General features: G+C 39.4%; 1 protein-coding gene across 11 annotated transcripts in view; it reads left to right on the forward strand.

Moving 5' to 3' along the window:
• ABCG2 (ATP binding cassette subfamily G member 2 (JR blood group)) overlaps positions 1-27,938 on the forward strand; it is a 132,807-nt gene that overhangs the window by 78,007 nt on the left and 26,862 nt on the right. For 10 of the 11 annotated variants that reach the window (XM_069593741.1, XM_069593740.1, XM_069593736.1 and 7 more), the window contains 5 exons: positions 12,111-12,329; positions 19,484-19,543; positions 20,411-20,525; positions 21,340-21,492; positions 24,128-24,285. In XM_069593741.1, coding sequence (XP_069449842.1) covers positions 12,121-12,329; positions 19,484-19,543; positions 20,411-20,525; positions 21,340-21,492; positions 24,128-24,285 — 695 coding nt within the window. In that variant the 5' untranslated portion in view covers positions 12,111-12,120. Of the gene's footprint in view, positions 1-9,244; positions 9,399-12,110; positions 12,330-19,483; positions 19,544-20,410; positions 20,526-21,339; positions 21,493-24,127; positions 24,286-27,938 lie in introns of those variants that run through there. The other variant, XM_069593747.1, reaches the window with a different exon arrangement.

Genomic DNA, 27,938 nt, shown 5'->3' on the forward strand with positions numbered 1-27,938 from the left:
GTCCTGGCTATTATAAACAGTGCTGTGATGAACATTGGGGTACATGTCTCTCTTTCTATTCTGATTTCCTCGGTGTGTATGCCCAGCGGTGGGATTGCTGGGTCATAAGGCAGTTCTATTTGCAATTTTTTAAGGAATCTTCACACTGTTCTCCATAGTGGCTGTACTAGTTTGCATTCCCACCAACAGTGTAGGAGGGTTCCCTTTTCTCCACACCCTCTCCAGCATTTATTGCTTGCAGATTTTTGGATCGCAGCCATTCTGACTGGTGTGAAGTGGTACCTCATTGTGGTTTTGATTTGCATTTCTCTAATAATGAGTGATGTTGAGCATCTTTTCATGTGTTTGTTAGCCATCCGTATGTCTTCTTTGGAGAAATGTCTATTTAGTTCTTTGGCCCATTTTTTGATTGGGTCGTTTATTTTTCTGGAATTGAGCTGCATAAGTTGCTTGTATATTTTTGAAATTAGTTGTTTGTCAGTTGCTTCATTTGCTATTATTTTCTCCCATTCAGAAGGCTGTCTTTTCACCTTGCTTATATTTTCCTTTGTTGTGCAGAAGCTTTTAATTTTAATTAGGTCCCATTTGTTTATTTTTGCTTTTATTTCCAGAATTCTTGGAGGTGGATCATAGAGAATTCTGCTGTGATGTCCTATTGTTTCTTGACTGCCTTTCCTTGGTTTCTGCTTTCCTTCACTCTTCTAATTAACAACTGTTTGAATCTGCCCTTTGAACCTCAGGGAAGGTCTGAGAAGCTGAAATTTTTTCCCTACAGACAAGAAACAGGGGATGCAGAAAGACTTGTGTATACAAGAGGGCCACACAGGATCCTGCCAGGTTTCAAGGATCAGTTGTAGTTGCATTATGTACACTTGTATCTATTTAAAGAGAGGATTAGTATTAAATTGAGGGACTTCCCTGGTGGTCAAATGATTAAGACTCTGCCTTCTAATGTAGGGGGTGTGAGTTCAATCCCTGGTCAGGGAACTAAAAACCCAGATGTCTCAGGGTATGGCCAAAAAGTAAAAAATAGTAATAATAAAAAAATTTTTTTTAAAGATTAAATTTAAAAAGGGACAGGAAACAGGTCTATGGTTGTCGTGGGCTGGGATGGGAGAGGGAATTTCTTTGGGGTAATAGAAATGGTCCGTGTCCTACTTTTCATGGTTACATGTCTGTATACATCTTCGAAGTCCAAAAACTGTCCTTAAAGAGGATGTTTGACTGTCTACAACATGGTTTACTATTGACACGTTTTGAATATGCATGACAAAAAACAGAGATTAGGCTGAACCATGAGTAGAGTTGGTGTTATGTTGGAAGGAATGTTATATGTACCAAAACGTTCCCCCTCTTGTTTGTTATCTATTCCTTTTTCCTCTGTGTTGTGTGTGTTGTGTGTGTGTTAGTCACTCAGTTGTGCCCGACTCTTTGTGACCCCATGTACTGTAGCCCACCAGGCTCCTCTGTCCGTGGGATTCTGCAGGCAAGAATATCAGAGTGGGTTGTCATTTCCTTCACTAGGGGATCTTCCTAACCCAGGGATCAAACCTGGGTCTTTACCATCTGAACCATAAGTCACCAGTTCTCCGTGGATCCCTCACCGGTCTGACTGTGTATCTCCTCAGTGCAGGAAGGACGGGGATCTGTAGAATGAGTGAGGAGATGGCTGAGGGGACCTGTGGAGCTTCCTCAGTCAAGTCTTAGCTCCCTACAGGGCATATGTCATTCTCTGATGGCCTTTGCTGCCTCTCCAGCCTAATTTTCTTACAGCCCTTTCCCCAAAGCTGAACTTTAATATAATGAATTTACCAACTAAAAAGAAGTCACAACCTAAAAGTTGAGGGTTATGTTGTATTTGGTGGGAATTTTAGGACTCCAGGCCCAGGAGGCAGCATTTCAAGTAGCGTTGAGAGAACTGCTCTCAGGAGGCAGGGTGGAGGAGTCAGGTTATACATATAGGCCTTGGCAACAAAGGACAGGTAGTCTGAACATCTAGTCAAGGCTATGGTTTTTCCTGTGGTCATTAATGGATGTGAGAGTTGGACTGTGAAGAAAGCTGAGCGCCAAAGAATTGATGCTTTTGAACTTAGGTGTTGGAGAAGGCTCTCGAGAGTCCCATGGACTGCAAAGAGATCCAACCAGAGATCAGCCCTGGGATTTCTTTGGAAGGAATGATGCTAAAGCTGAAGCTCCAGTACTTTGGCCACCTCATGCGAAGAGTTGACTCATTGGAAAAGACTCTGATGCTGGGAGGGATTGGGGGCAGGAGAAAAAGGGGATGACAGAGGATGAGATGGTTGGATGGCATCACTGACTCGGTGGACGTGAGTTTGAGTAAACTCTGGAAGTTGGTGATGGACAGGGAGGCCTGACATGTTGCAATTCATGGGGTCGCAAAGAGTCGGACACGACTGAGCAACTGAACTGAACTGAACTGAGTCCGAACATCAAAAGTATTTTTGTGAATTAAAGAAAATCAGTTATCTCAAGTTAAGGAATTTAGCACTTTTCTGTATATGGCAAGATGCAAGCCTCTGAGCTCACTGAAGTCTTTCCTTTCATATGTATCTCAGCTATCTGGGGCCAGTATCTTGTGGTTTTTCACATCCTGAGTTCTTCTGGGCTCCCCATAGGGAGTGGCTGCAGCCTGAGGGCTGACACATCTTGCTTTTGTTCTCCTTCCTGGGTGCCCTGGAGGGCTGGGATCACTGGTGACTGTGACCTCATTGTTTACTGATATGGCAGGAAGTACTCCATTTCTCAAACTGCATGCATTTCCGAAAGTAATCTCTTTCAGTTTAATGATTTTGCTTTCCTTTACTAGGACAACTTTCTTTTCTCTTCTCTCCTTCCTATATAACTGGTTAGTCTCCTTTAGGAGGCTACTTCTAACCACTGTGGAGCCTGGTGGGCTGCAGTCCATGGGGTCGCGAAGAGTTGGGCACAACTGAGTGACTTTTCTTCCCTTCCCTTCCAACCACTGTGACCCACCCCCACCCACCTGCCCTGCCCCAAGCCATGTATTCCCTGAAAGATTAAACTGGTCTTAATCCCTCAAGTAATTTTGAAGCTCTAGGCAAAAGGATAGGGAAGGACATTCCTGGTTGGAAATTCTGCTTTGAAACAGGATAATTATATTTTCTCTCAACTCCACCTGGGTTAATACAGTGAGTTTTTAGGGGATATTCATTAAGTTTTGTCCTTACCTTCCACAAAGCCCAGTGAAATCTTCGGTGGTATTTGTGTCTTTTCTAATTTGTACATGTGGTTTACTAATCCTGGCAGAATTTGACTTCTGTAGATGACCTCTCTAAATAGGGTGGTTAGTGACTTCCTCTTATTTGTGCTCAGAGTATCTTTATGAAGCTACTTTGCTTAATATAGGGGCATGGCATATTGTGATTTAGTCTTTCATTCAGCAGGAATAATTGAGAACATGATATGAGTGACTCCAAAGGATACAGGGGCTTTCCTGGTGGCGCAGAGGGTAAAGCGTCTGTCTGGAATGTGGGAGACCCAGGCTCCATCCCTGGGTTGGGAAGATCCCCTGGAGAAGGAAATGGCAACCCACTCCAGTACTCTTGCCTGGAGAATCCCATGGAGGGAGGAGCCTGGTAGGCTACAGTCTACGGGGTCGCAAAGGGTCGGACACGACCGAGCGACTTCACTTCACTTGAAGGATAAAGTGAAAAAAAACTGATGGACATTAGGACCCTGCTTTTACAACAGACATGTGGGCAAATTTTTAGTTTGCAAATGCATATATGGCTTTCTGAAATGGCAGGTTTGCAATAAAGTCCAAAGAAGATAACTTTAAACTATCATTATTTTACTTATAATTTGGGAGATGGCTGAAGGCCAAAAGGGCATGAAAAGAATGTTCCTGCACTGTGAGCTTGGGCTAGAAAAAAACATTTTAATGCTAATTTGCTTGATGAGCTGTGATCCAAATACTGGTCATACATTGTTAGAGAAAGCTTTGTGACTATTATTGGGAAGCTTTGGAGGTAGCTGGAAGGTTTATAGTTTATTTAAATTAATTATTTTTCTTTCATCAGCCCACCTTCAATATTTGAAATTTGAAATAGAGTAGTCTGAAATTTACCATGAAAATGGTATGAAATTTATGTTATTGTTAGGGAAAACTGCCTACTTTGGCCGGGCATGATGATAATTGCTTGCCTGAGTTGTCTCACAATAGGAGGTCCTAGTAAAGAAGGAGGTACTACCTCCAAAAAGTAACAAGAAAGAGTTCAGGAGGGGCCAGAAAGAGAAGGGAAGAGTCAATATGTCCTACCAACCTCCCAGAATCCTTCTGGCTGAAATCGATCTTGGCTGAGAGATGTATGTACCACCAGGGAGGACCCTGAGTCAGAATGTTTGGCCAGAGACAACCTGGAAACCAACCGCATTACCATAAACGCTGAGACTGAGCCACGTGGTGGAGCAGTTCTCCTGGGTTCCCTTTCCCTGCTGCTCTCCACCGAGGCACCCCTCTCTAAGAAAGTCTTTTGCTTTGTCAGTTTGTGTATCTCCTTGGACCATTCATTCCTGAGTGTTAGACAAGAGCTCACTCTTGGGCCCTGTAAGGGGGTCCCCTTCATGCACTCAGTAGTCAAAAATGTTTTGGTAAAATGTGAATTCTGTTTGGGGATCAGATTTAATGCTTCACGGATACATCTCGTTTGTTTTATTTGAGGAAAGTGATTTAATTCAATTTAGCTATTGTTCAAAAGACAGTTCTAAAATAATGGAAGCATTGCCTTTTTTCAGCCATTGTATATATGATCATTTTATAGATTTGTTATTCTGAACCTGAAATATATAGCACTGTCCTATTTTTGAAATAAATGTAATATCTCTTTCTCTGTCTTTAGTAGCTAAGTCATGTCCAACTCTTGCGACCCCATGGACTGCAGCCTGCCAGGCTCCTCTGTCCATGGGATTCTCCTGGCAATAACACTGGAGTGGGTTGCCATTTCCTTCTCTAGGGGATCTTCCCCACCCAGGAATCGAATCCGGGTCTCCTGCATTGCAGGCAGATTCTTTACTGACTGAGCTATAAATATAGTATAGTTTTATGATATTTTGAAATCTGAGGATGAATTTGATAATAGCATATAGCAAGTATTTTTTTTTTTTTTTGATGCAGGATGAATATGGGAGTGCTTGGAGTGGCCTCATAGTGTTCAAGTATATGTGTCTTTTATGGGGTTATAAAATTGATTGTTTATAAAGTAACCCAAGAATGAGAAAATACATTTTTAAAAAGTAAGCACTTTAAACCTGTGTTGTCCTATATGGTAACTATTAGCCACGTGTGGCTATTTAAGTATAAGTGAGTAAGTTAAATAACATAAAACATTCACCAGCTGTATTTCAAGTGCTGAGTAGCAGCCATATGTGTCTGATGGACCGCATTATTTTATTATCCCTATGCGTATTAATAAAGAACATGGAAGGAAGCATAGGCACTTTTTCATCTGACCTCCGATTATCTTGAACTCAAGAGAATCACTTCTTGGGCCTTATTTACAGCCTTTTTACACATAAGAAACCAGATTACCATCTATAAGATCAGTGGTTGTGTAATTTGTGAGAATGAAGCGAATTGGTAATTTTTTTTTTTTTTTGGTGTGGGGGTGTGCTGCTATGCATGTGGGATCTTAATTCCCTAACCAGGGATTGAATCCATGCCTCCTGCAGCGGAAGCACAAAGTCCTAACCACTGTACCATCAGGGAATTCCAGGGAGTTGGTAATTTTTATCTTGTCAAGTTATATATCTCTTAGCTGGTGCTTCCTAATCTCCACTATTTTAAACATAACCTCAGCACTCAGTCCTTGATAAATCCTTCTATTAGATACAGAGGAGGAGAGGAAAAAGTTCATTACCAGGCCCATTCCTTTGTCCTAGCGTGTCTCACTGGTTTTCTGCAGTAGCCTCCTGACTGGCCCTTGCTTCCACACTTGTCTCACAGCAGCAGCTAGAGTGATTTTTAAAAAACACAGTTAAGATCATGAGCCTTTCCTGGTTGAAAGGCCTCAGTGGCTTCTCTTGGACTATACAGACCTTCCGCAATGATATTTCTTCCTGTCTGTCTGTCTGACCTCATTCTTTGTGCCGCCCTCCCCAGATCACTCTGCTGCAGTGCTGTGGGGGCCTTGAGTGCCAGATAGTTCCTGGAGTGCCAGACAATTCCTTGACCTGAAGACATCAGCCCTCTGACTCCAACGCTACAGTGCTGGTTTCAACACTGGATGTTTGCTTCAGGGTGGAACTGTCAGATCAGAGATGATGTGAAAACCCGTTGATGGACAGAGGACTCTTTAAACTTCAGGGATTTATTATGGAAGTTACAATTCAGATTTTGAGTTCCTTTTCTAACAATGTTCAAAACTATCCTGCTTCTATTTCTGTTTGTTCATAAGTTTTGTAGCAGTCACCTGACAGTGACCCAGGAAGCTTAATTCCTTGTCAGGGCAGCGAGGTCTTGGCATCGCAGAAACTAGCTGAAGAAGGTGTGCTCACCCAGCATGTCCTCTTGGCTATGAGGCAGAGTGTCACTTTTGCTATTATTATCCCTAGGGGAAAAAAAAAGTAAGAAGAAGGCCTGAACTCTTGACCTGAGGCTGCTCTGGCTCTACCAGCAGGTGCAATATTTACAGCTGTGGACAGGCTGAGGACTTTAGAACTGAACTCTACTTTTATTACCTGTGTGCAGTTTCTATTGACTTATGCACTCTGTTTATAGTAGGCTGTCTGATTAGGAGTATGGTAAAGAGTAAGAGAGAGAAAAGTGGCATTTTTTTTTTTGAAAAGCGAGTCATACATTATTGAATTCTGCAATAGGGAGCAGAATTATATATGGTTGAATGTGTGGGCTTCAGAGGCAGCAGGCCTATTTTGGCTTTTTTTTTGTCAATTAACTAATTTATTTTAATTGGAGGATAATTACTTTATAGTATTATGATGGCTTTTTTCATATATCAACATGAATCGGCTACAGGTATATGTGTCTCCCCCATCCTGATCCCTCCTCCCACCTCCCTCCCCACCCGATCCCTCTGGGTTGTCCCCAGCACTGGCTTTGAGTGCCTTGCTTCATGCGTTGACCTTGCCCTGGTCATCTGCTTTACATATGGTAATGTACTTGTTACAGTGCTGTTCTCTCAAATCATCTCACTCTTGTCTTCTCCTGCTGAGTCCAAAAGTCCATCAAAAGTGGTATTTTTAATGCAAGCTATCATTCTTATAATAGATATACCAGCGTCTATGGAAGAAGACTTTCCAAAAAAGTAAAAATGTACCAGGCCCATTCCTTTGTACCTCATTTTGTACATTTGTACAAAAATGTACCTCATTTTTACTTTTTTGGAAAGTCTTCTTCCATAGACACTGGTATATCTATTATAAGAATGATAGCTTGCATTAAAAATACCAGTGTACCTCATTCGGAGAAGGCAATGGCAACCCACTCCAGTACTCTTGCCTGGAAATTCCCATGGACGGAGGAGCCTGGTAGGCTGCAGTCCATAGGGTCGCTAAGAGTCGGGCACGGCTGAGCTACTTCACTTTCAGTTTTCGCTTTCATGCACTGGAGAAGGAAATGGCAACCCACTCCAGTGTTCTTGCCTGAAGAATCCCAGGGATGGCGGAGCCTGGTGGGCTGCCGTCTATGGGGTCTCACAGAGTCGGACACGACTGAAGCAACTTAGCAGCAGCAGCAGTAGCAGCAGCAGTACCTCATTAGTTAGAAAACAACAAGAACAAAGGAAAAGTGACAAAGGTAGGCACAGGTAGAAAAGAGATAGCTGGAAAGGGGGAAAGAATCTCATTATTCAAAGCTGCTCAGTCATGTATAGAAGACTGTTCCAGCTGGTGAAAAGATAATCAGGCCAGTTAACAGAGCAGGCTGGTTCAGGCGAGTTGTATGAAGCCATTTGGATGCTTTTTTATTTTTGAAGTCTTTGAAGTGGGTCTCAGATTCAGAAAATGATTTAGCACATGCTCTGGAAGCAAGGAAGTAGCAACAAGGTGGGAGTTGATTTTTGTCATAGGGAAATCTAGATGTGGTATATATATATATATATATATATCTGTAGAGAAAGATTAATGTTTACTTAGAGACAGTTAATTTCAGTGATTCCTCTAAAAACCCAAGATACTGGGATAAACCCAGTATCTGGATAAAACTGATATACTGTATTCAGTATACCCAGGATACTGTATAAACTGGAGACTTGAGTACTTTGAGGTGAATATGGTGCTGAGATGTGTGTTTTTAAAATTTTGTAATCATTCCTATAAGTTTTTTGTTTCATCTTAGAGTAATATATTGTTTCATATTGGTGTTAGAAATAAATACGGTTTTTGGTATAATGTGCTTCAGCTGGATGGTGTACCTCAGTTAGGCCTGCTGCTGCTGCTGCTGTTGCTAAGTCTTGATTTGTGACACGTGAATTACTAAGACCCTGTACTAAGCACCTCCTATTCCTAAGCACCTCCTAGCAATGTGAATTACTAACTTAATCCTATCACAGTGAAGACAAACTCAGTATGCACACACTTCTAAAATTGTGATTGTATTTATCAGTTCTCTATCTTGGATGGATGGATGGATATGGATGATCTTTCTTGGGTACTATAGTTCCAGTTGGTGCCTCTTATTAACAAAAAATCTCACAAAGATTTTGTACTAATGTCTATCTTGAGCCAATGGCCTATTTAAATTCAGGTGGGATATTATTTGATTCTCTTAATGAGCCTTGTGGAGAAGGAAATGACAACCCATTCCAGTATTCTTGACTGGAAGATTCCATGGGCAGAGGAGCCTGGCAGGCTACATTCCATGGGTCGCAAAGAGTGGGACAGACTGACCACACACACACACACACACACACACACACACACACAGACTTAGGAGAGTGTTAGAAAGTGTCCTTACACACACACACACACACACACACACACACACACACAGCCTTGGGAGAATGTTAGAAAGTGTCCTTGGAGCCTGAACATCAAATGGTGAATGGCAAGAGAAGCAATTGCTTGTGTCAGGCTAGTATAGTTTGGCTTTTGAAGACATGGGGGATGGCTTAAGAAGTTTACAAAGTCAATATGCAAGGTCTCTATAGTTATTTGTACCTTGAGCCTTCTCTTTCACTGCTTTCAGAGAGTAGGGCTTTAGCTAATTATTACCATTCATTGTGCTCACAGATTAAAACTAAGCTCTTTTAATTTCCTGGGTGCCAGTCTATAAGTGGTTTCCTACTTTTGCAGTTTCCAAAATGGAATATGTTTTAAATGTGATAATAATAGAGCAGTTTCTGGCTATAGGAACAATTACAGATTATTTTGGTTTGGGGGAAGTTCTACTATGATACGCTCAGGTATGTGTGGTTTTCTTATGCATACCCTGTCTTGGTGTTCCTAGAGCTCCTTCATTGGAGAAGGAAATGGCAACCCACTCCAGTATTCTTGCCTGGAGAATCCCAGGAACAGAGGAGCCTAGTGGGCTGCTGTCTATGGGGTCGCACAGTCGGACATGACTGAAGTGACTTAGCAGCAGCAGCAGAGCTCCTTCAGTCTGTGGCTTGATACCTTCAGTTTTGGAAAATGCTTGGCCAATATTTCCTCAAATACTGATTCTGCTTCATTTTAATTTTCTCTTTTTCAGGTCTCCAGTTACATGTATGCCAGATCGTTTTCATCACATCTCATATGTTTCTTAGCTCTTTTATGTAGTTAAAAAAAAAGCGACTTCTTCATTCTCTTCAGTCTGAAGTTTTTTGTTTCTTTTCCATGCTGATAATTTTCATACACTCTTCAATCTGGATGTTTTCTACATGGCAGTCTGTCAGTTCACTAAGTCTTTCCCAGTTTGTATCTAAACTGCTATTAAACTCATCTACTGATTTTTTAAAAACTATTGATTAGTTCTTTGGTGATAGTCTATCTTTTCATTTATTTTCTTAGACATATTACTCAGTTATTTTAACGCAGATGTCTGATGACTCCAACCTGCAATACTTATGAGTCTACTTCTGTTTTCTTATTTTGGAACATTAGGTCTTATTTTTTGGTGTGCTTGGTAATTTTTGATTGAAAATTTGGATGATGATGACTTTGGAATAGATTTAAATTTCTTTTAGCAAAATATGAGTGGATCACATTGCTTGAGTAAAGGCTGGTCTGTTTCTAGGTTGCTCATATTTCCAGGTCATAGCCCTACTGGTACGATCTCAAAAACTTGGAGTTTTCAACTGGTAAACTCACAGCTCCAAACTTTGTCTCCCTGTTAATGAGCTGCTACTGCTGCTAAGTCACGTCAGTTGTGTCCGACTCTGTGCAACCCCGTAGACGGCAGCCCACCAGGCTCCTCTATCCCTGGGATTCTCCAGGCAAGAACACTGGAGTGGCTTGGTATTTCCTTCTCCAATGCATGAAAGTGAAAAGTGAAAGTGAAGTCGCTCATTCGTGTCTGACTCTTAGTGATCCCATGGACTACAGCCTACCAGGCTCCTCTGTCCATGGGAGTTTCCAGGCAAGAGTACTGGAGTGGGTCACCAGTGCCTTCTCCGCCTATTGAGAGGCTACTTAAATATATTCATTCAGTTTTTGAGCAGCTTCTTTCTGCCTAGTTTTTCTGGGTTTTGCCCCATGTATGTGTAATTTGCCTCGAGAATGCTGGCATGGAATGCTTCATCTTTTCTCTTTTCCAGAATTTTAGATACTTAAGTCCTGGCTGGTTGGTTGCACCCATCAGAAAACATTCTTCAAAGAGCTGGATCTTGTATTTTGTCTGCTCTACAGTTGTCCTTAGGAGGATGATTGGTTTGGACCAGCTACTCTACCGTAGCCAGAGAGAAAGTTCTTCATTGATTACTTTGATTTTTAAGAATTAAAACTAAATTTATGGAAGTTTCATTTTTCAAAGCTATTGCACAAGCTGTTAAGTTCACCTTAAGATCCTTCTCTAAATCCTTATAAAAGGGCCTTTTCTAACTTGTTAAATGAAATATTTTAGACTTCATTTATAAATTTAATACTCACTTGTTGTTTTAAATTCTTTACTTAACTATTGGTTTGATCTTCTCAATCATTTTTATACATAATTCTAAACCCTCCTAGAATGTAAATGTTGCCCATTAAGAAAATGAGTTTATCATTCCAAACAGTTTTGGAGTTTGTCTTCTTAGTTGATTAAAGGAACACAGCAACCAGAGATGTAAAGTCAGGAGCTTTAAATTCAAAGAAATGTCTCTTGTCCCTGACTGCTTGGCCAACCCCCTTTTTGTAAGATCTATGTCATAGACTCAAATAAGACTGGAGTGATGGTGATCATGTAGCCTGTCCCTGATCTTGAGTCATATTATAATACATTTTTTAAGTCAACTCTAACTCCCATTCATCTTTTGCTGCTTCGTGAGTTTTGAGTAATTTTCATACTCTCCCTATTTACTTGTTGGATGTTTAATTGACATCTAATTGGAGTTTATGTATAAGAGTTGTGTCTGCCTCCCTAATGTAGGTTCCAAGCTTGTTATTATTGTTGTGATATGGCCTGTTCATTGGAAATGGAGCTATTTATTGCATTGAAGTTTAAAATGGACTTGTTTTAAAATTTTAAAAATACATTTAATTGTATCAAATATAGCCAAAATATTTTTACTTAAACATGTTATCAATATAAAATGACCAATAAGGCATTTTACATTAAACTTTTTTGATCTCTAAAATTTTTAACAAATTGAGATAATTGACATAATATCATTAGTTTCAGGTGTACAACATAATGACGTAATATTTGTATATTTTGTGAAGTGATCACCAAAATAAACCTAGTTAATGTCCATCACACACAAAAGTCACACATTTTTTTCTTCTTATGGTGAGGACTTTTAAGATCTCTCTTGGCAACTTTCAAATATACAATACAGTATTATTACCTATAGTCACTGTGCCACATTATATCCCAGGTCTTATTTATTTTATAACTGGAAGTTTGTACCAAAGCAGTTTTGTTTTAAGTGTATTGTTAACTACTGTTTACAGTCTCATTTACCTGGACTATCAACTTATTTTTGCTTTTCCCTCCACAGGAAGGCGGAAATGTTCAAAATGTCTTCCAATAGTTACGAGGTTTCCATCCCAATGTCAAAAAAACCCAACGGCATTCCAGAGACAACCTCTAAGGACCTGCAGACGTTAACTGAAGGAGCTGTGTTAAGTTTTCATAACATCTGCTATCGAGTAAAAGTGAAGACTGGCTTTCTACTTTGTCGGAAAACAATTGAGAAAGAAATACTAGCAAATATCAAGTATGTCCTTGAACTTTTATTTAAGTAGGTTCATTGACATGCAGGTTTTGGCAGGCTTTGCTTATTTCACATAAAGGTGTGCAAGTCTATACAGATATGTAGACACGTGCTTTCATTTCATTTGACTAAACTAGCGGTGAAAGGGTTGGATCACATGTTAAGTATATATAAATATAAGACTATAAACTAAGTCTAAGATATAAACTATATCTTAGCTTAGGTTATGCAGTTGAAGTCCAAAGTGATAAGAGAATTTAGGATCCAACTTAATATTTAATTATAGTTTAGAATCCAGGTTAATACAAATCTTCATTCTCTTCATCCAGCAACTAATGCATTAAATGGTGGCGAAGTGGGCAATAGAGTAGGAAGAAAATGAGCACTTAGTATCTACTGGGTCCCAAGATATCTTTTTCATATATTATAGCCCTTGGGGTTTTACTGTTTTTTCTGAATTCTAGAAAATTTGAGCTGGATTCTTCCTCTCTGTGGAGTGGAAAGTGCATCTGGGTTTGCTTAGATAGCACAGCCTATGTGTTTTGTTAATTTTTTTGTTTAATAGGGGAATAATTATTCCTAGATAAAGCAAACAGCTTTTTCGGGCTTTCCAAGACTGGAGGAATGGTTTATTAAGAACACTTTGGCCAGGTACGGCTATAAACCTGTATGGAATCAGATGCTTCTCACGTTTTCTTAGTGCGTTATATGCAACTGTGGTCTTTTCTATTATTGGCAGCCAACTGCTTCCAGAGGACTAGAAAATGACAAATACAGGAGAGAATTTTGGAATATGGGTTGGGAAAAAACATCAGGGATCTGAAATTGATTAGGTTGCTAGAAGGCCAGGAGCTGTGTAGAATTAAATAAATTTTTCTCTATGCAATAACACAGATTGTACCACCTTCTTATGTTGAGAAACTCTATGTATCGGGAGAGGAATAACTGATGAAAAGCTTTTATCTTTTGCTCCATATCTAGGCTAGCACTGACTGACCCTTCTGTAAAGCTTACTTTTTTTTTTTTTGGTGGAGCATAATAATCAAGAAAAGTGCTGGTCACTTCAGATTTTGTGCTGATAAATGGAAGGTAACAAATGATTGGAATATGTACAGGTTGGTAAAATATACACTGCTCCAGGGTACATTTACCTTGCTTATGCTTTAAAGGTAGTAAATTAGTAACTTGATACACTAAAAGCCTCATCTGCTCAAGGCTTCATAATGTTTTTATGGTTCAGTGGTATGCATTTTAGCAACAGATGAGTTCATTCTACATGCATTCCTAGGTTCATAAAAACAGTCAAATCTTGCAATCATTTCAAATTTTACAGTTAAAAGGGTACAGGGTTGTTTTTTTTTTTCTTGCTTGCTCACAATACTGGTTTAGGCCATAGTGTTTTTTATGTTCCCCCTATCTGCTGGCTTCAACTAAGTAGAGTTTCTGGGATGGGGAAAAGGGTGCTCTCATTTATCTCATTTTTGATTCATGTTTGATAGCACCATCAGCATTCAAAATAGTAACTGTGTTCCAGAAAAGCTGATGAGGATTTTGATTTTTTTGTTTTTTCTTTGGACATTTTATAATCTCACCTGTAGAATCAATGTAGATTCTTATTTCCCTCTGGGGGAGAAAATACTAAAATAAAAACTGACTATATGAATTCACTTTGGCTTTTCACTTTCATGCGTTGGAGAAGGAAATGGCAACCCATTCCAGTGTTCTTGCCTGGAGAATCCCAGGGATAGCGGAGCCTGGTGGGCTGCCATCTATGGTGTTGCACAGAGTTGGACATGACTGAAGTGACTTAGTAGTAGTAGTATATGAATTAAAAAAGGTGAGATTTTACTTCCTTATAAAAATCTTCCTGCTTAGTTTTTCTCCATACCCAGCAGCTGAACTTTTTTCTCACGAAAGCTGAACATTTCTAGAAAAAGTGATCCATTCTAGTGGCTGCATGGCTATCTTATCATGTTCAGGAAAATCCATTATGCTCTTTGGGAATTTTTTAAATTAATAATTTATTGTGAGATAATGTCAAGTTTAAACCTTGTGGAATATAACCATCTCACCCAGATTCCCAGCTGTGAATATTTCACTGCATTTGTTCATCACTTTGTTTCTTTATCTACCAATTGTCACTAATATTTTTCTAAACCACTTGAGAGCAGGAGGTCTGTATGATGCTCCAGTATTCCTAACTCCGCCAGTGTATATTTTCTAGAGATAGTGACCCTCTCTTAGATAAACACAGGTCATTGTCTTTAATAAGCTCAGGGGAAGTGTAGCTTCATAATGAATGCAATGATGGGTCTTATGGAGCCTTGGTAAACCATGCTCTTCACACGGTTGACTGACCACCACATCATGTCTCTTCAGTCTCATCCAAGCTGGTTTATTCCTGGCCGGCCCCTTAATCTTGGTCATCTGGTCATGTTAATGTCTCCCAGCCTTCTTTACCATATGTCACCATTTTCCCCTTTGTAAGTGACAAATTTTACAAGATAGATGCTGTGACATTATTCCAAAATTCTATTTCTCATTAAACTTCAACCCACTAGCTCTAGCCCCCATTGATGACCCCTGCCTGAATCAGCAGGAACAATCTGTTTTGGTAGTTAATTATTCTATATTTACCAAATGTGATTTTCTGTTTTCATCCATCTCTTCTATATGTATTAGTTTGCATTCTAGTAAAAGGAAGAACTTCATTCACCATCTCTTATATTTGTATTTGTATAAATACAGACCCATAGATTTGTATTTTATTCAATAGCATTCAACAGTAGTGCATTATTGTCATTATTTGTCTTGATACTCTTATTGTTCTTGATTTGGTCAGTGAGAAACTTTCATGGTAGTTTCTGTATTTTTTTAACTCATTCTTTTGACATATTCTCATTCTTTGAATATTTTGTTGGTACAGCAAGAGGTTTCAGACTCATTGTGTACTTAACCTGTGTCAGACCTGGAATCAGCTGATGTTCCTTTTTGTGGAGGATAGAAATAATTACACACCAAGGTCTGGGTGCTTGGAATGTTTATCGCTATTAGGGTTTAGACTTCTTATAGCTTTTAGACTTCTTAGTGGACAGACCTAGGGAACATATGTATGTTTCAGTATACGCACATGTGTACTTATATCTAAAACTTTCTATATCTGTGTATGTAGATTAAAACCCATGACTTCTCATTATTACATTCTCCAATTTTTGTCTAATACTCCAATGTTTTTTCCACATATCCATGTTTGTGAAACGTCATTTCAGAATGTGACAAGCCTGATTCTCATTGTCTTTGAGCTACCTATTGGTTTACTCTATCAATATTCTTATTCTTCAGTATAAGGAGATTCCTGCCCCTTCACCTATTGCCCCTCTTCCTCCCACTTCCCTTTGCAGCCTATGTTCTTGGATACTGGCATTGCTGTACTTCTACCCTCTTTTATCACCTTCCTACTGAGAAGGGAAGTGGAAGTCTAATAGAAATAATCGACGTATTTGAACATCAAATAACAAATAGAGAATATAACTAAGTTTTTTCCCAATCAGACTACACCTATTTTTCATAAACTTTTCCTACTTCTTCTTTTTTAAAAAATATTTATTTATTTGACTGTATTGGGTCTTAGTTGTGTCATGCAGGATCTTTCATTGTAATGTGCAGGCTTTCTGGTTGTGTGTGGGCTTAGTTGCTCTGCAGCATGTGGGATCTTAGTTCCTCAACCAGGGATTGAACCCATGTCCCTTGCATTGCGAAACAGATTCTTAACCTCTGGACTATCAGGGCAGTCCCTTTCCTACTTCTTGACATTAGTTTTTATTGAAAATATTTCTTTTGATTTTCCTATAAGTAATTGTCATTTATGGAAATGTGGAGACTCATTTATTCAACAAATGTCCAATATCTACTAGGTACTTGACATTGTGCGAGATGCTAGTGACAGATGTGTCCTCTGTCCTCAGAAACCTTTTATTCTGATGGGAGACTCAGACAACTAGCATACCTTACTGTGTCATTCTACTGTAATAGAAGGGTTAGAAGACACTGTGGGTATCACTAACCCTAAATCAGAGGTTTGGAGGTGTGGGGAGAGAAAAGGTGAAAATTGTATATGTGCACACTTATGTGTAAGTGTGTGTGTGTGTGGGGGGGAGGGGGGTAGAGGGTGGAGAAAGGTCATGTTCCAGGCAATGAGAATGGCATTGACTGCAACCCAAGACCAAAGGATTAACCCATTATCCGCTAAAAAGTAATACATGTGATGTGAATCTTTTAGCTAGGTTTCATTTCATGTATTCAGTATTCAGGTGGTCTACCCATTGTAAACCACTACACTACATGTTTTGGGAGTGGGGGATAAGACAGGATGACATAATTCTTGTTGGCAAGGTTTTACAGTATAGAGAGGGGAACTTTCCTGCATGTAAATACTGTAAAGCAGTACTTAAGGGTGGGGAATAGGTTTTGAGGGATGACAGTAGGGCAGAGGGTAGGGGAAACAAGGGAATTATAGACCATAGACTACTTTATGGGCCATCCATCTGTGTCGCAACGACTCATCTCTGTTGTAGCATGAGAGCAGCCATAGATAATACGTACATGAATGAGTGTAGCTCTGTTCCAGTAACACTTTATTTATGGAAGCAGAAGACAAGTGACCAGTTGTACTAGAATGTAAATTCCACTTGGGCTAGGACATTTATTCTCAGCTCCGACCTGTGTCCTAGAAGAGCATCTTGTTATACATAGTAGACACTGGATAACTGTGTTGAATGAATGAGGGGAATATTAGCCACTGCTCCACACTGGAACTCTTGCAGTTGAGATTGTATGCTATTTTTGTCTCCTGTAATTCTAGGGCTTAGTACCAAAGTAAGCCCAACTCAAGAACCTGTAAAATTCTCTCTTAGAATGTTTATATTCAGTTCAGAATTAATTTATTCAGATTGCTTGATCTTAATTTGAGGAGATATTTTTAAAACCTGGAAAGATTTTCTGACAATTAAATCTTTTTTTTTAAAATTTATTTATTTGGCTTCACTGATCTTAGTTGCAGCATGTGAGATCTAGTCCCCAGATCAGGAATTGAACTGCCCCTTGCATTGAGAGCATAGAGTTTTAGCCACTGGACCACCAGGGAAGTCCTAACAATGATGTCTTAATGAATAACAAGCTTATGTCGGGTACATTAAGAGCTATTGATAAATCCATCTTGGAAGTTCACCCAACCATTAGCATGTCTTTTTACATCTGTGGGGAAAGGTCCCTGAAAAAATAAGAGATTTTTCTGGTTTACAGTTTGTTCCTGGTTTACCTAACCCATTTATTTGCCAGTGTTTCAGCTGATGAGCAAAGTGAAACATACTTGTCATCCTAGTACCAGCCATTTCACAGTTTTGACGTTGCAAGCTCAAAAGTCAATAAACGCTGAGGTCCTCTTGATTGGAGGCACTGAGGCACATTGTAAAGTTTATCGCTCACAACACTTGTTTAATCAAATAATTTGTTTCTGTGAAAATACGTGGGAATGAAATACCCTTTGATTTTGGACCTTCCACTTGGAATAGATGCCATTTTCTCTGTGGAATAAATTTTGACTTGCCTACTGATTTTAAAGAGAGATTGACCTTAGTCATCAGAGTTGTGAAAGGGCTTCACAGGCCTCTTATTTCATCATGTCTTTATAACTGTGGAGGCCTTGCCCTTAATTCTTCTTTCTCCCATTCATCCTCTTTAACCATTCTACTGGCTACCTATAGGATAAAAGCCAAAATATTTGCCCTCTTCTTGTGATTCAGAACCATCAACACTACCTTAATTTTTTCCTCCCTCCTGCTTTCTTTCTGAATATTGGCTGGCCTCAAACATCTGCCTTGTTTGGAACATGCTGTGTGTACACCATCTCTATATATCCTTAAAGGTCATCTACTGTAGGAAGTGGCATCCACCATTTTTAAAATTGGAGGTTACTTGCTTTATGATGTGGTGGTCTCTGCCATATATCAACACAAATCAGTATAGTTATGTATATATATACACACACATATATACGTATACACACACACACACAAACACACACGCTGTGCTTAGTCACTCAGTTGCGTCTGACTCTCTGCGACCCCATGGACTGTAGCTGCCATGCTACAGTGGGGCATGGGGATGGGGATTCTCCAGGCAAGAGTACTGGAGTGGGTTGCTATGCCCTCCTCCAGGGGATCTTGCCAACTCAGGGATCAAACCCAGCTCTCCCACATTGCAGGCAGATTCTTTATCATCTGAGCCACCAGGAAACCCCAAGAATACTGGAGTGGGTAGCCTATATCTTCCCCAGGGGATCTTCTCAACCCAGGGATCAAATCCAGGTCTTCCACATTGCAGGCAGATTCTTTACCATTTGAGCCACCAGAAAAAAAATACATATATGTATCCCCTCCCACCACTTCTAAACTGAGAAATAAGTATAAATTTCTACTTATACTTTACAAGAAAGAAAATGATATATCTTAAGGGTATATATTTTACTTTTCTAATTTGATTAAGAATTTTGTGAGGGTTTAGAACTGGTGATATTTCCTTTTTAACCCCCTTGAGATGCTTTATTCCAGCCATTAAATTTTCATTGCAGGTGTACTGCTTCTTTGTCTGACTAGATTTGAGCAATGAAAACACTACTACTGATGATTCTAGAAATCCACTGACATTAATTGTGTAGAAGTTGACAAGGTAGCGAGTCACATGATGTGAAGATAATAATCGTCAAGCATCACTCAAGAGTTATTATGCACTTTATTTTACACTGTGAAAGGAGAGTAAGTGTAACAGGGATGCTTCACCGACATCTGTTATGTCAGGGAACTTTGAAAGTTCTTGTGTCCTTTTCTAAAAAATTTAAATGTTGTAGAGAATAAGCAAAAGGAGTTTAGAGGAACCCAAGTCATTTTTATTCTAAGTCCTGACTAGTGATTAACATTCTTTGTAGTATGCTAGATTTTTATTACTCAACAATTCAGTTTCTTTTTCCTGTAAGAGTTGATTTGTGCTATTTTTTCTCCTATCATTTTATCAACCTTCGTTGAGTGTATTAAATACAAACCCTAAATTATAGAACTGGTTTAAAACTGGATAAGTAACTGGATATATTTCTGCATTTACAGTGGAGTCATGAAACCTGGCCTCAATGCCATTCTGGGACCCACAGGTGGAGGCAAATCTTCGTGAGTATAACAGTATAAGTAAGCTTTTTCTTTGTAGTATTCATGTGTGGTTTTTAAAAAACGGAATTAGAGTCAACATAAATATTATGTTAGTTTCAGGTGTACTAGATAGTGATTTGACATTTGCGTTCATCAAATGATCACCATGATAAGTCAGGCCATCTGTCCCCATATAAAGTTATTACAGTATTATTGACCCTATCCCTTATACTGTGTGTTACATCCCTGTGGCTTATTTATTTTATGACTGGAGGTTTGTACCTCTCAAATCTCCTTCACCTGTTCCCCACCTCCAGTTTTAAGGTGCTTTTAAAGAACACTTTCGTGTGAGCAGGTGTTTTTTTGAACATTTTCTCCATGTCTGGTTTGGTACTGGTTGCTACGGATAAGGTGCAGTTGTGCTAGCTTGTGATTGTGTCCTGAGGAAGTCTTATTAGGTCAGCTTTACTAATAGGACACTAACAGGACTCGATAAGGTGATTGGCATACAGCTGTCAGCTATGATTTGAGGTATAGAGTGGAAAAGGAAGGGGATAAAACTGAAAGTGGGGAGAGGAGCCAACAGCATAGTGAAGGCTTATATCTTAAGCAAAGGATCGCATTGCCTGCCTGGAGACCCCCAAGGTCAGACAATCAAGGGGGCAGTTTGGGTGGTCTGTGCTGGATCAGGTAAGAGAGCTTTACTTTCATAGTTTTGGGCTTTATTATAGCATATAATTTTTAAAAAGAAGGTAAGATTTACAATATATGTATATAATTTTAGTTAAACCATATAATTTCTTGATCTGTTAATTTGGATTCAAATTAGCTAAGAGGTAAAGCCTGATTTGGAGGGGGAAAAAAAGCAATAATGTATGTCTATTATAGGTTGTTAGATATCTTAGCTGCAAGGAAGGATCCACATGGATTATCTGGAGATGTTTTGATCAATGGAGCACCTCGACCTGCCAATTTTAAATGTAACTCAGGTTATGTGGTACAAGTAAGTATTTGTGACTTTACCTATTAGATTTCTTCTGATTTTTTATATGGGCAAGTGCCTTGGGTGATAGTTGAGTGTGCTTCCAATTGACTACATGACATAATCATAGAAAAAAACTTTTCTTTATACCAGCTTTTCATAATATCCTATAAGATTCAGAACAGTATTATATGAAAGAAGAAAGTCTGGAATGTGACCCTTGTAAGGGCAGTAGTATCAACTCGTATTATCATATCATTTCTAAAACACATTACTATTTTACTTTTTTTGCCTTACCATCACGTCTGTCCTTCCCCTAGCTTAGAGCAGTGTTATATAATCCTTGTGTAAAGCATTCTGTGAATGTCTGCCAGTAGTAATCATAATTACCTGTGTTCTCTCTGGGTATACAGGTTAGAAATGAAAATTAATTCATCAGGCTATGCAGCTGTCTGGACATGGAGTTATTGTAATTTGTTTAATTGCAAGTTCATTACTGGGGCTTCCCAGGTGGCACAGCGGTAAACAATCCACCTGCCAATGCAGGAGATGCAAGAGATGTGGGTTCCATTCCTGGGTCAGGAAGACTCCCTGGAGAAGAGAATGGCAACCCACTCCAGTATTTTTGCCTGGTGTATGCCATGGACAGAGGACCCTGGCAGGCTACAGTCCATAGAGTTGCAAAGAGTGGGGCATGACTGAGCACACAACACACACAAGTTCATTGTTAGCTAGAACTTGGGATCTTGTTTTTGTGGATAAGTTAGATATACTACAGAGTGATGATATTAGAAAAGACCTCATGTATCTTGTTAAAATGCCATTTTTCTTTAAGGATGATGTCGTGATGGGGACTCTGACAGTGAGAGAAAACTTACAGTTCTCAGCAGCCCTTCGGCTTCCAACAACTATGACAAATTACGAAAAAAATGAACGGATTAACAAGGTTATTCAAGAGTTAGGTCTGGATAAAGTGGCAGATTCCAAGGTAATGTGGAAAAAACTGATAATATTATAGTGAGCAAATAGGACCTCACCTGTGTGGATAGTATAACTTACTCAGAGATTTTCTATAATATGTATGGTCAAGAGTGGCTGCTTTCTGAAGCCATGAGAAAAGTGACTGGTTACCTAACATGAAGATGGAAGTTAACCAGGTTAAAAAAAACTGAAAGTGATTAACTCTTGGGCAGCAAGTGTGGCAATGCGTTCTAGTATGTGGAAGTGTTCTTTGCTATGAACAGGTGACCCTTTCTGTGATTGCAGCTCTTGATCCTGTCCCACCTCTGGTTGGGTGGTTGTCACGTCTCATTCAGTGTCTTCTCGCCAACTTTCCTTCTTCCTGTTTTCTTTTCCTCTTGCAGTTGTTCTTCTGTTCTTCCATGAGGCTTTCTTCCATTGCTTTTGAGAATTATATTTCTGGAATTCATAAATGGTGAAAATGCAAGGATTCAGTATGTTTCACTTTGCCGTCAGTTGGCTTCCAAAATTATATTCGGTCAAAACTAGGGATTTATTTGTAGTTTGTGTAGCTTCCAACTTGTTTTTCTGAAGTCTTTCTTTTGACATTTTTGTCTCCCATTCCTCCCTCCCTCGCTTCCCTTCTCCCTTTCTTCTACCAGTGTCTACTTACAGACTGTTACGTGCTGGTCTATTTTAGGCTTTAGATATAACAGTTGTAGGCAGGAGAGTAAAGTAACTCCTTTTGTGAGTTACACAAGTTTGGAAAGAAGAATTGAGATAAATGAGTGACCTTTATGGTTGATGACTAGGTATAAAAAGATTTTCTGGAAAACATCTGTATCTTTTGGTGAAGATGAGCTTTTCAGCTTGTGATGGCTCTAGTTTAGTCCCCTTGTGGTAGAGGTAACAAAGAATGGGGATATTTTGCCGGCTGCTGTTTCAGATGATACTTTCTGACATTACTTAATGTAAAGTATATTTTGCTGTATTTTGTTTGGAAAAATAACCCTGAGATGCCACCATATTCCACTAAATTCATTTTGGGAGGATTGGGTTTCCTTTGTATTAGCTCTGTTTATTTGATAGTGTCTTTCCAATAAGGTATTTATCATTCTTTAAGTAAAAGTTCTCTACCAAGAGGCAGTCATTACCCATTCCTTGCATGGATTTCCAGGGAAAATAAGCTGAAACAGTTTGTTGACTTAGATTTATTTATCTAATTAATTGAAATACTTCACTTAATGTTTTTAGTTTTTATGAAATTTTAAGCATGACAAATGTAGAGAGAATAGTCTGATTACTTAGTTGTTACTGAGTCCAAGTTTGTATAGCTCACCATGTGACAGACCAGTAAATTGAGAGATGAATTGTTGGGGCAAAGAAAAGTGACTTTATTTGAAAAGTCAGCAGACTGAGAAAATGGTGGATGAATGTCCCAAAGAGCTATCTTACCCAAATTAGAATCAGACATTTTTTATAATAAAAGAGGAAGAGGGTGTGATTGGTTGTTACAGACTTAATGTCAGAATCTTTTGTTCTTGCAGCTTTTATGTGGATCTGGTCACAATGTTCCTATAAACCTCTAACAAGACAAATGTTATTCTCTGTTATGCAACTTTCTATCTCTGTATGAACGGAAAAAGTCTAATCATTCTGACCTTTAAAGGTCAGATCTTGGAGAATGGGCTATCCTGTATGGGCTATAAGCCACATTCATTCAGATTTCCTCATTTTTCTTGAAAATATCTGTTACAGGTCAGTTAGAGGATCCGATCACGGGCATGAGTAGCACTTGATTATTATCTTTTTGAAGACTCATAATATAAGAATTGAAGTGATAATATGATTGAACCTGGCTTCATATTGAATCTATTCCTTTAGATCTAACCTGTATAGGCTGTTGCCTGAGCTTAGTCATGCTGGTTCTACATCTTCTACAAAATGATATTGATAACTATTAATATAAGAATGATTTCCTACTTCCTTTCTCCCCCAAAACCTTCCTGGTCCCCCACCACACAGTAACGCTGACTGGTTGAAAAGACCCGGCCAATTGCCCTGTAGAATAGTCTACCTTCCCATGTAGAATAGCCCTATAGAATAGTCTACTCATCCTGTTGTCCTGTAGAATGAGTCAGGACTTCTTTAGTAAGTTAAGGTACAGGAGGGCTCAATTTGGGAAGACTTATGATGATATAAGTGGTGCTAATGTGGAATAATAGAAGGTGAACTTTCCTAGCTACCAAGCCACACTGATGACTTTGTTGGGGATGGGGTGGGGGTATCAGAAGGCTATAAGAAGACTAACAATTATAGATGCTTTCAACTTCTCTGCTCCTATCTTCATCTCTCTTTTTGGTCTGTAATTTCAGACCAAATCTTTTAGTGTTCTAGCTTAACTGTCGTAAAACTAAATGTTTGGCTTGATAAGAAACATATAAAGCATAGGTTTCATATTTTACCAGTTCTGACCTGAACCTCAGTTTACTCTTCAAGTTAAAGAGAAGCCTGCCTCTTCTCCCATATCGTCATTTATTTGCTATTTTGAAAAAACAAGGATTATGTGATGAAGTAACTCTTATAGGGCTGGAACATTTTAGGAGCTCAACAAATGATAGCGGCAGAGGATGTGATTGTTAATAATGGCATTTGTGTTTTAGGTTGGAACTCAGTTTATCCGTGGTGTGTCTGGAGGAGAAAGAAAAAGAACTAGTATTGCAATGGAGCTTATTACTGATCCATCCATCTTGTTCCTGGATGAGCCCACAACTGGTTTAGATTCAAGCACAGCAAATGCTGTCCTTTTGCTTTTGAAGAGGTAAATGCCATGAGAATATTACTCTTTCACTAATCTACTGCGTGGTCACCTGCTACGTACCAGGTATTATTCTTGGTGCAAGGGATTCATCAGTAAGCACAACAGACAGAAATGTCTTCCTTGGTTGCAGGGAAAGTCAGTTAACAAATGTAAGTGTTTCATGAAAAATGAGGCAGGCTGAGAGTGTAGCAAAATATGGCTATGGTGGAATAGAGATGCTATGTTATATATAGAATGATCAGGGAAGACCTCAAAGAGGTCTTGAGCTGGAAGCAAATGGACAAGACCTGGATATATGAGAGTAGAGAGTTCTACTGGAAGGGACAGCCAGTGGCCCTGAGGCAGAGTGTGCCTCCTGTGTTTGGAACCCAGTAAGCTGTGGAGGGGGGTGGGTGTTAATTATTGATTACTTTGCTCAGGGTGCCTTAGCGTAGTATAGCAGACTGGATGGCTTAACGTAGAAATTTAGTTCTTCACATTTTTGGAGTCTAGATGTCCAAGATCAGGCATTCAGCAGAACTGTTTCTTCTGAGGTCCCTCTCCTCAGCTTGTAGATAGCTGTCTTCTCTCTGTGTTTTTACTTCATCTTCCCTCTGTGTATCCATGTCCTAATCTTCTCTTCTTATGAGGACACTGGTCCTGATTGAATGATGACACTCACATGACCTTATTTAGCATAACTGCCTGTTTATAGTAAAGAGCCTCTCTCCAAATACAGTTATACTCTGAGGTGCTCCTTAGCACCTCAGTACCTCAACATGAATTTTGAGGACACACAATTCAGTTCATAACAGTTAGAAAAGGACATGAGATGAGTTTGAGTGGTTGGCAGATTATATAGACTATAGGCCACTCTAAAAACTATGGCTTTTAATGTCTAGGTGATGTGGCAAGCTTTCAGAACCGAGGACCAGCAGTTATGTAGAGAAAAGCCTGTATAATTGGTCAGGGGTGAATGGGAGGAATCCAGTGAGGAGGCTGTTTGTATTAGCACAGTTGAGGTATGATGCCAGCTTTGACTAGGATGGTAGTGGGAAGAGGGGGGGAAGCGGGTGGGTTCTATCTATTTGCCAAATAGAGTCAACACGATTAGCTTAGAACTGGTTGTAGGGTGTGATTATTGAGAGAATAACTTCTGAGATTTGGGGCCTGAAAAATGGAAGAACAGAGTAGAGAATGTCATTTACAGAGGGAGAAGGAGGAGAGGGTGGGATGTATGAAGAGAGTAACATGAAAACATATACACTGCCATGTGTAAACCAGGTAGACAATGGGAATTTGCTCTATGATTCAGGGAACTCAAACTGGGGCTCTGTAACAACCTAGAGGGGTGTGATGGAGAGGGAGCTTTAAAGGGAGGGGGCATAGGTATACCTATGACTGATTCATGTTGATGTTTGGTAGACACCAACACAATATTGTAAAGCAATTATACTTCAAGTAAAAATAAATTCATTAAAAAAAAAAGAATATCATTTACTTTTACAAAGAAGATGGTTATAGGATAAATTTCAAAAGTTTTGGGCATCTTTTTAAAAAAGTTTCAACCTCCCAGAACAGTTACAAGAGTAGTACCAAGTACTACGTTACCACCTTACACACCTCCCCACCACAGAGTCCATAGCACTGATGATATTGTCACCATCCAGTCCATGAACTCCAGTCTGACTTCCCCAGCTGCCCCAGAAGTGTCTTTTTTTCCCTTTCTGTCTCAGGATTATCTTCAGAAACACCCCCCACTTTTTTTTTTTTTTTGGACTTTTCTAATCCTTAACAGTTCTTTATTCTTTCCCTGCCTCTCACATCCTCACACATATTTGAGAGTACATTTCATAGGGCGACCCTCAAGTTGTATCCAACCAGTGTTTCCTCACGATCAGACTCATGCCATGAATTCTTGGCAGGGATGCTGCAGAAATGAGGCCATATTCTCAGTAATAACATCAGGCTGTGTGATTCTGACTTCTCCCATCATGGATGATGTTCACCTTCATCAGCTGGTCATGTTGGTGTCTGCTGGCTTTATCTGCTATGAAATAACTATTTTCCCTTTGTAATTGATTAGTGTTTTATTAGGGGAGATAATCAGATATTAGGCTAGTATCCTGTTCCTCATAAAATCTTCCATGCACCAGTTTTAGCCTATATGCACAACTGCCTCTATCAGCTCTGAGTCTGAGGGTAACCAAGTGGTGATTTTCTTTTTACATCATTCATTCAACATGTATTCATTGGTCTTTTACTATAAAGAAACTTTCTTCCTTCTCTGTTCCTATGTTTACTCATTTTCTCCTTTCATTAAGTGGGTTATAATCTGTTATTCTTACTTATTTTCATGACAAAGTTCACCCTGATTTGGCCAATGGGAGCCTCCTCAGGCTGCCTTTTGTGTAGTTTTTACATGTCCCTGTCATTCTTTAAGGATTTCTTTACCTTATGGTCAGCAAGATGTTCCAGGCTCACCTTGTACTTTTCCTGTATCAGATATTTCTTCATGGAGTCCTGGTTCCTCCCAGTTTAGCTATGATTTAAAAACCAACATCTGATTACTTGGTGTGCTCACTGCTATGGGAGTGTCGTTGCTTCTAGACCCACTTAGCAGACAGACCTAGGAAATGTGTATATGTATGTATGTATATATAACATAGAAATACATATGTATATTTTATTTGGAAATATATTTACTATAAATATATGTATGTGTGTAATAGTTTGAATATAACTTACGGTATAAGGATATTTGTAACTATTGCACTATTAGTGTGTCAGTTCAGTTCAGTCTCTCAGTCGTGTCCGACTCTTTGCGACCCCATGAATCACAGCATACCAGGCCTCCCTGTCCATCACCATCTCCCGGAGTTCTCTCAGACTCACATCCATCGAGTCAGTGATGCCATCCAGCCATCTCATCCTCTGTTGTCCCCTTCTCCTCCTGCCCCCAATCCCTCCCAGCATCAGAGTCTTTTCCAATGAGTCAACTCTCGCATGAGGAGTCCAAAGTACTGGAGTTTGAGCTGTAGCATCATTCCTTCCAAAGAAATCCCAGGGCTAATCTCCTTCAGAATGGACTGGTTGGATCTCCTTGCAGTCCAAGGGACTCTCAAGAGTCTTCTCCAACACCACAGTTCAAATACCTCAATTCTTCAGTGCTCAGCCTTCTTCATAGTCCAACTCTCACATCCATACATGACTACTGGAAAAACCATAGCCTTGACTAGACAGACCTTAGTCGGCAAAGTAATGTCTCTGCTTTTGAATATGCTGTCTAGGTTGATCATAACTTTTCTTCCAAGGAGTAAGCGTCTTTTAATTTCATGTCTGCAGTCACCATCTGCAGTGATTTTGGAGCCCCCCAAAATAAAGTCTGACACTGTTTCTACTGTTTCCCCATCTATTTCCCATGAAGTGTATATATATATTTTTAAGTGAATTTATATTATCTCCAATCCTGATCTAACACTTGAGTGCTCTTTTTAGCATGCTGCCTTTCCGTGTTTTTAAATGACTTTTCAGACAATGAGAAACTTGGCTCCCATTATCTCAGTATGTTTCCTTTCTTCCTCAGTAACTAACTTAATTGTTCAATTTAATCAGTTTCCCAGTCACTCTGGTGGTTCCCTATGCTTACCACCTCTGGGACAATTACCGCGACT

This window comes from Ovis canadensis, chromosome 6, assembly GCF_042477335.2.
Source record: "Ovis canadensis isolate MfBH-ARS-UI-01 breed Bighorn chromosome 6, ARS-UI_OviCan_v2, whole genome shotgun sequence".
NCBI classification, from domain to species: domain Eukaryota; kingdom Metazoa; phylum Chordata; class Mammalia; order Artiodactyla; family Bovidae; genus Ovis; species Ovis canadensis.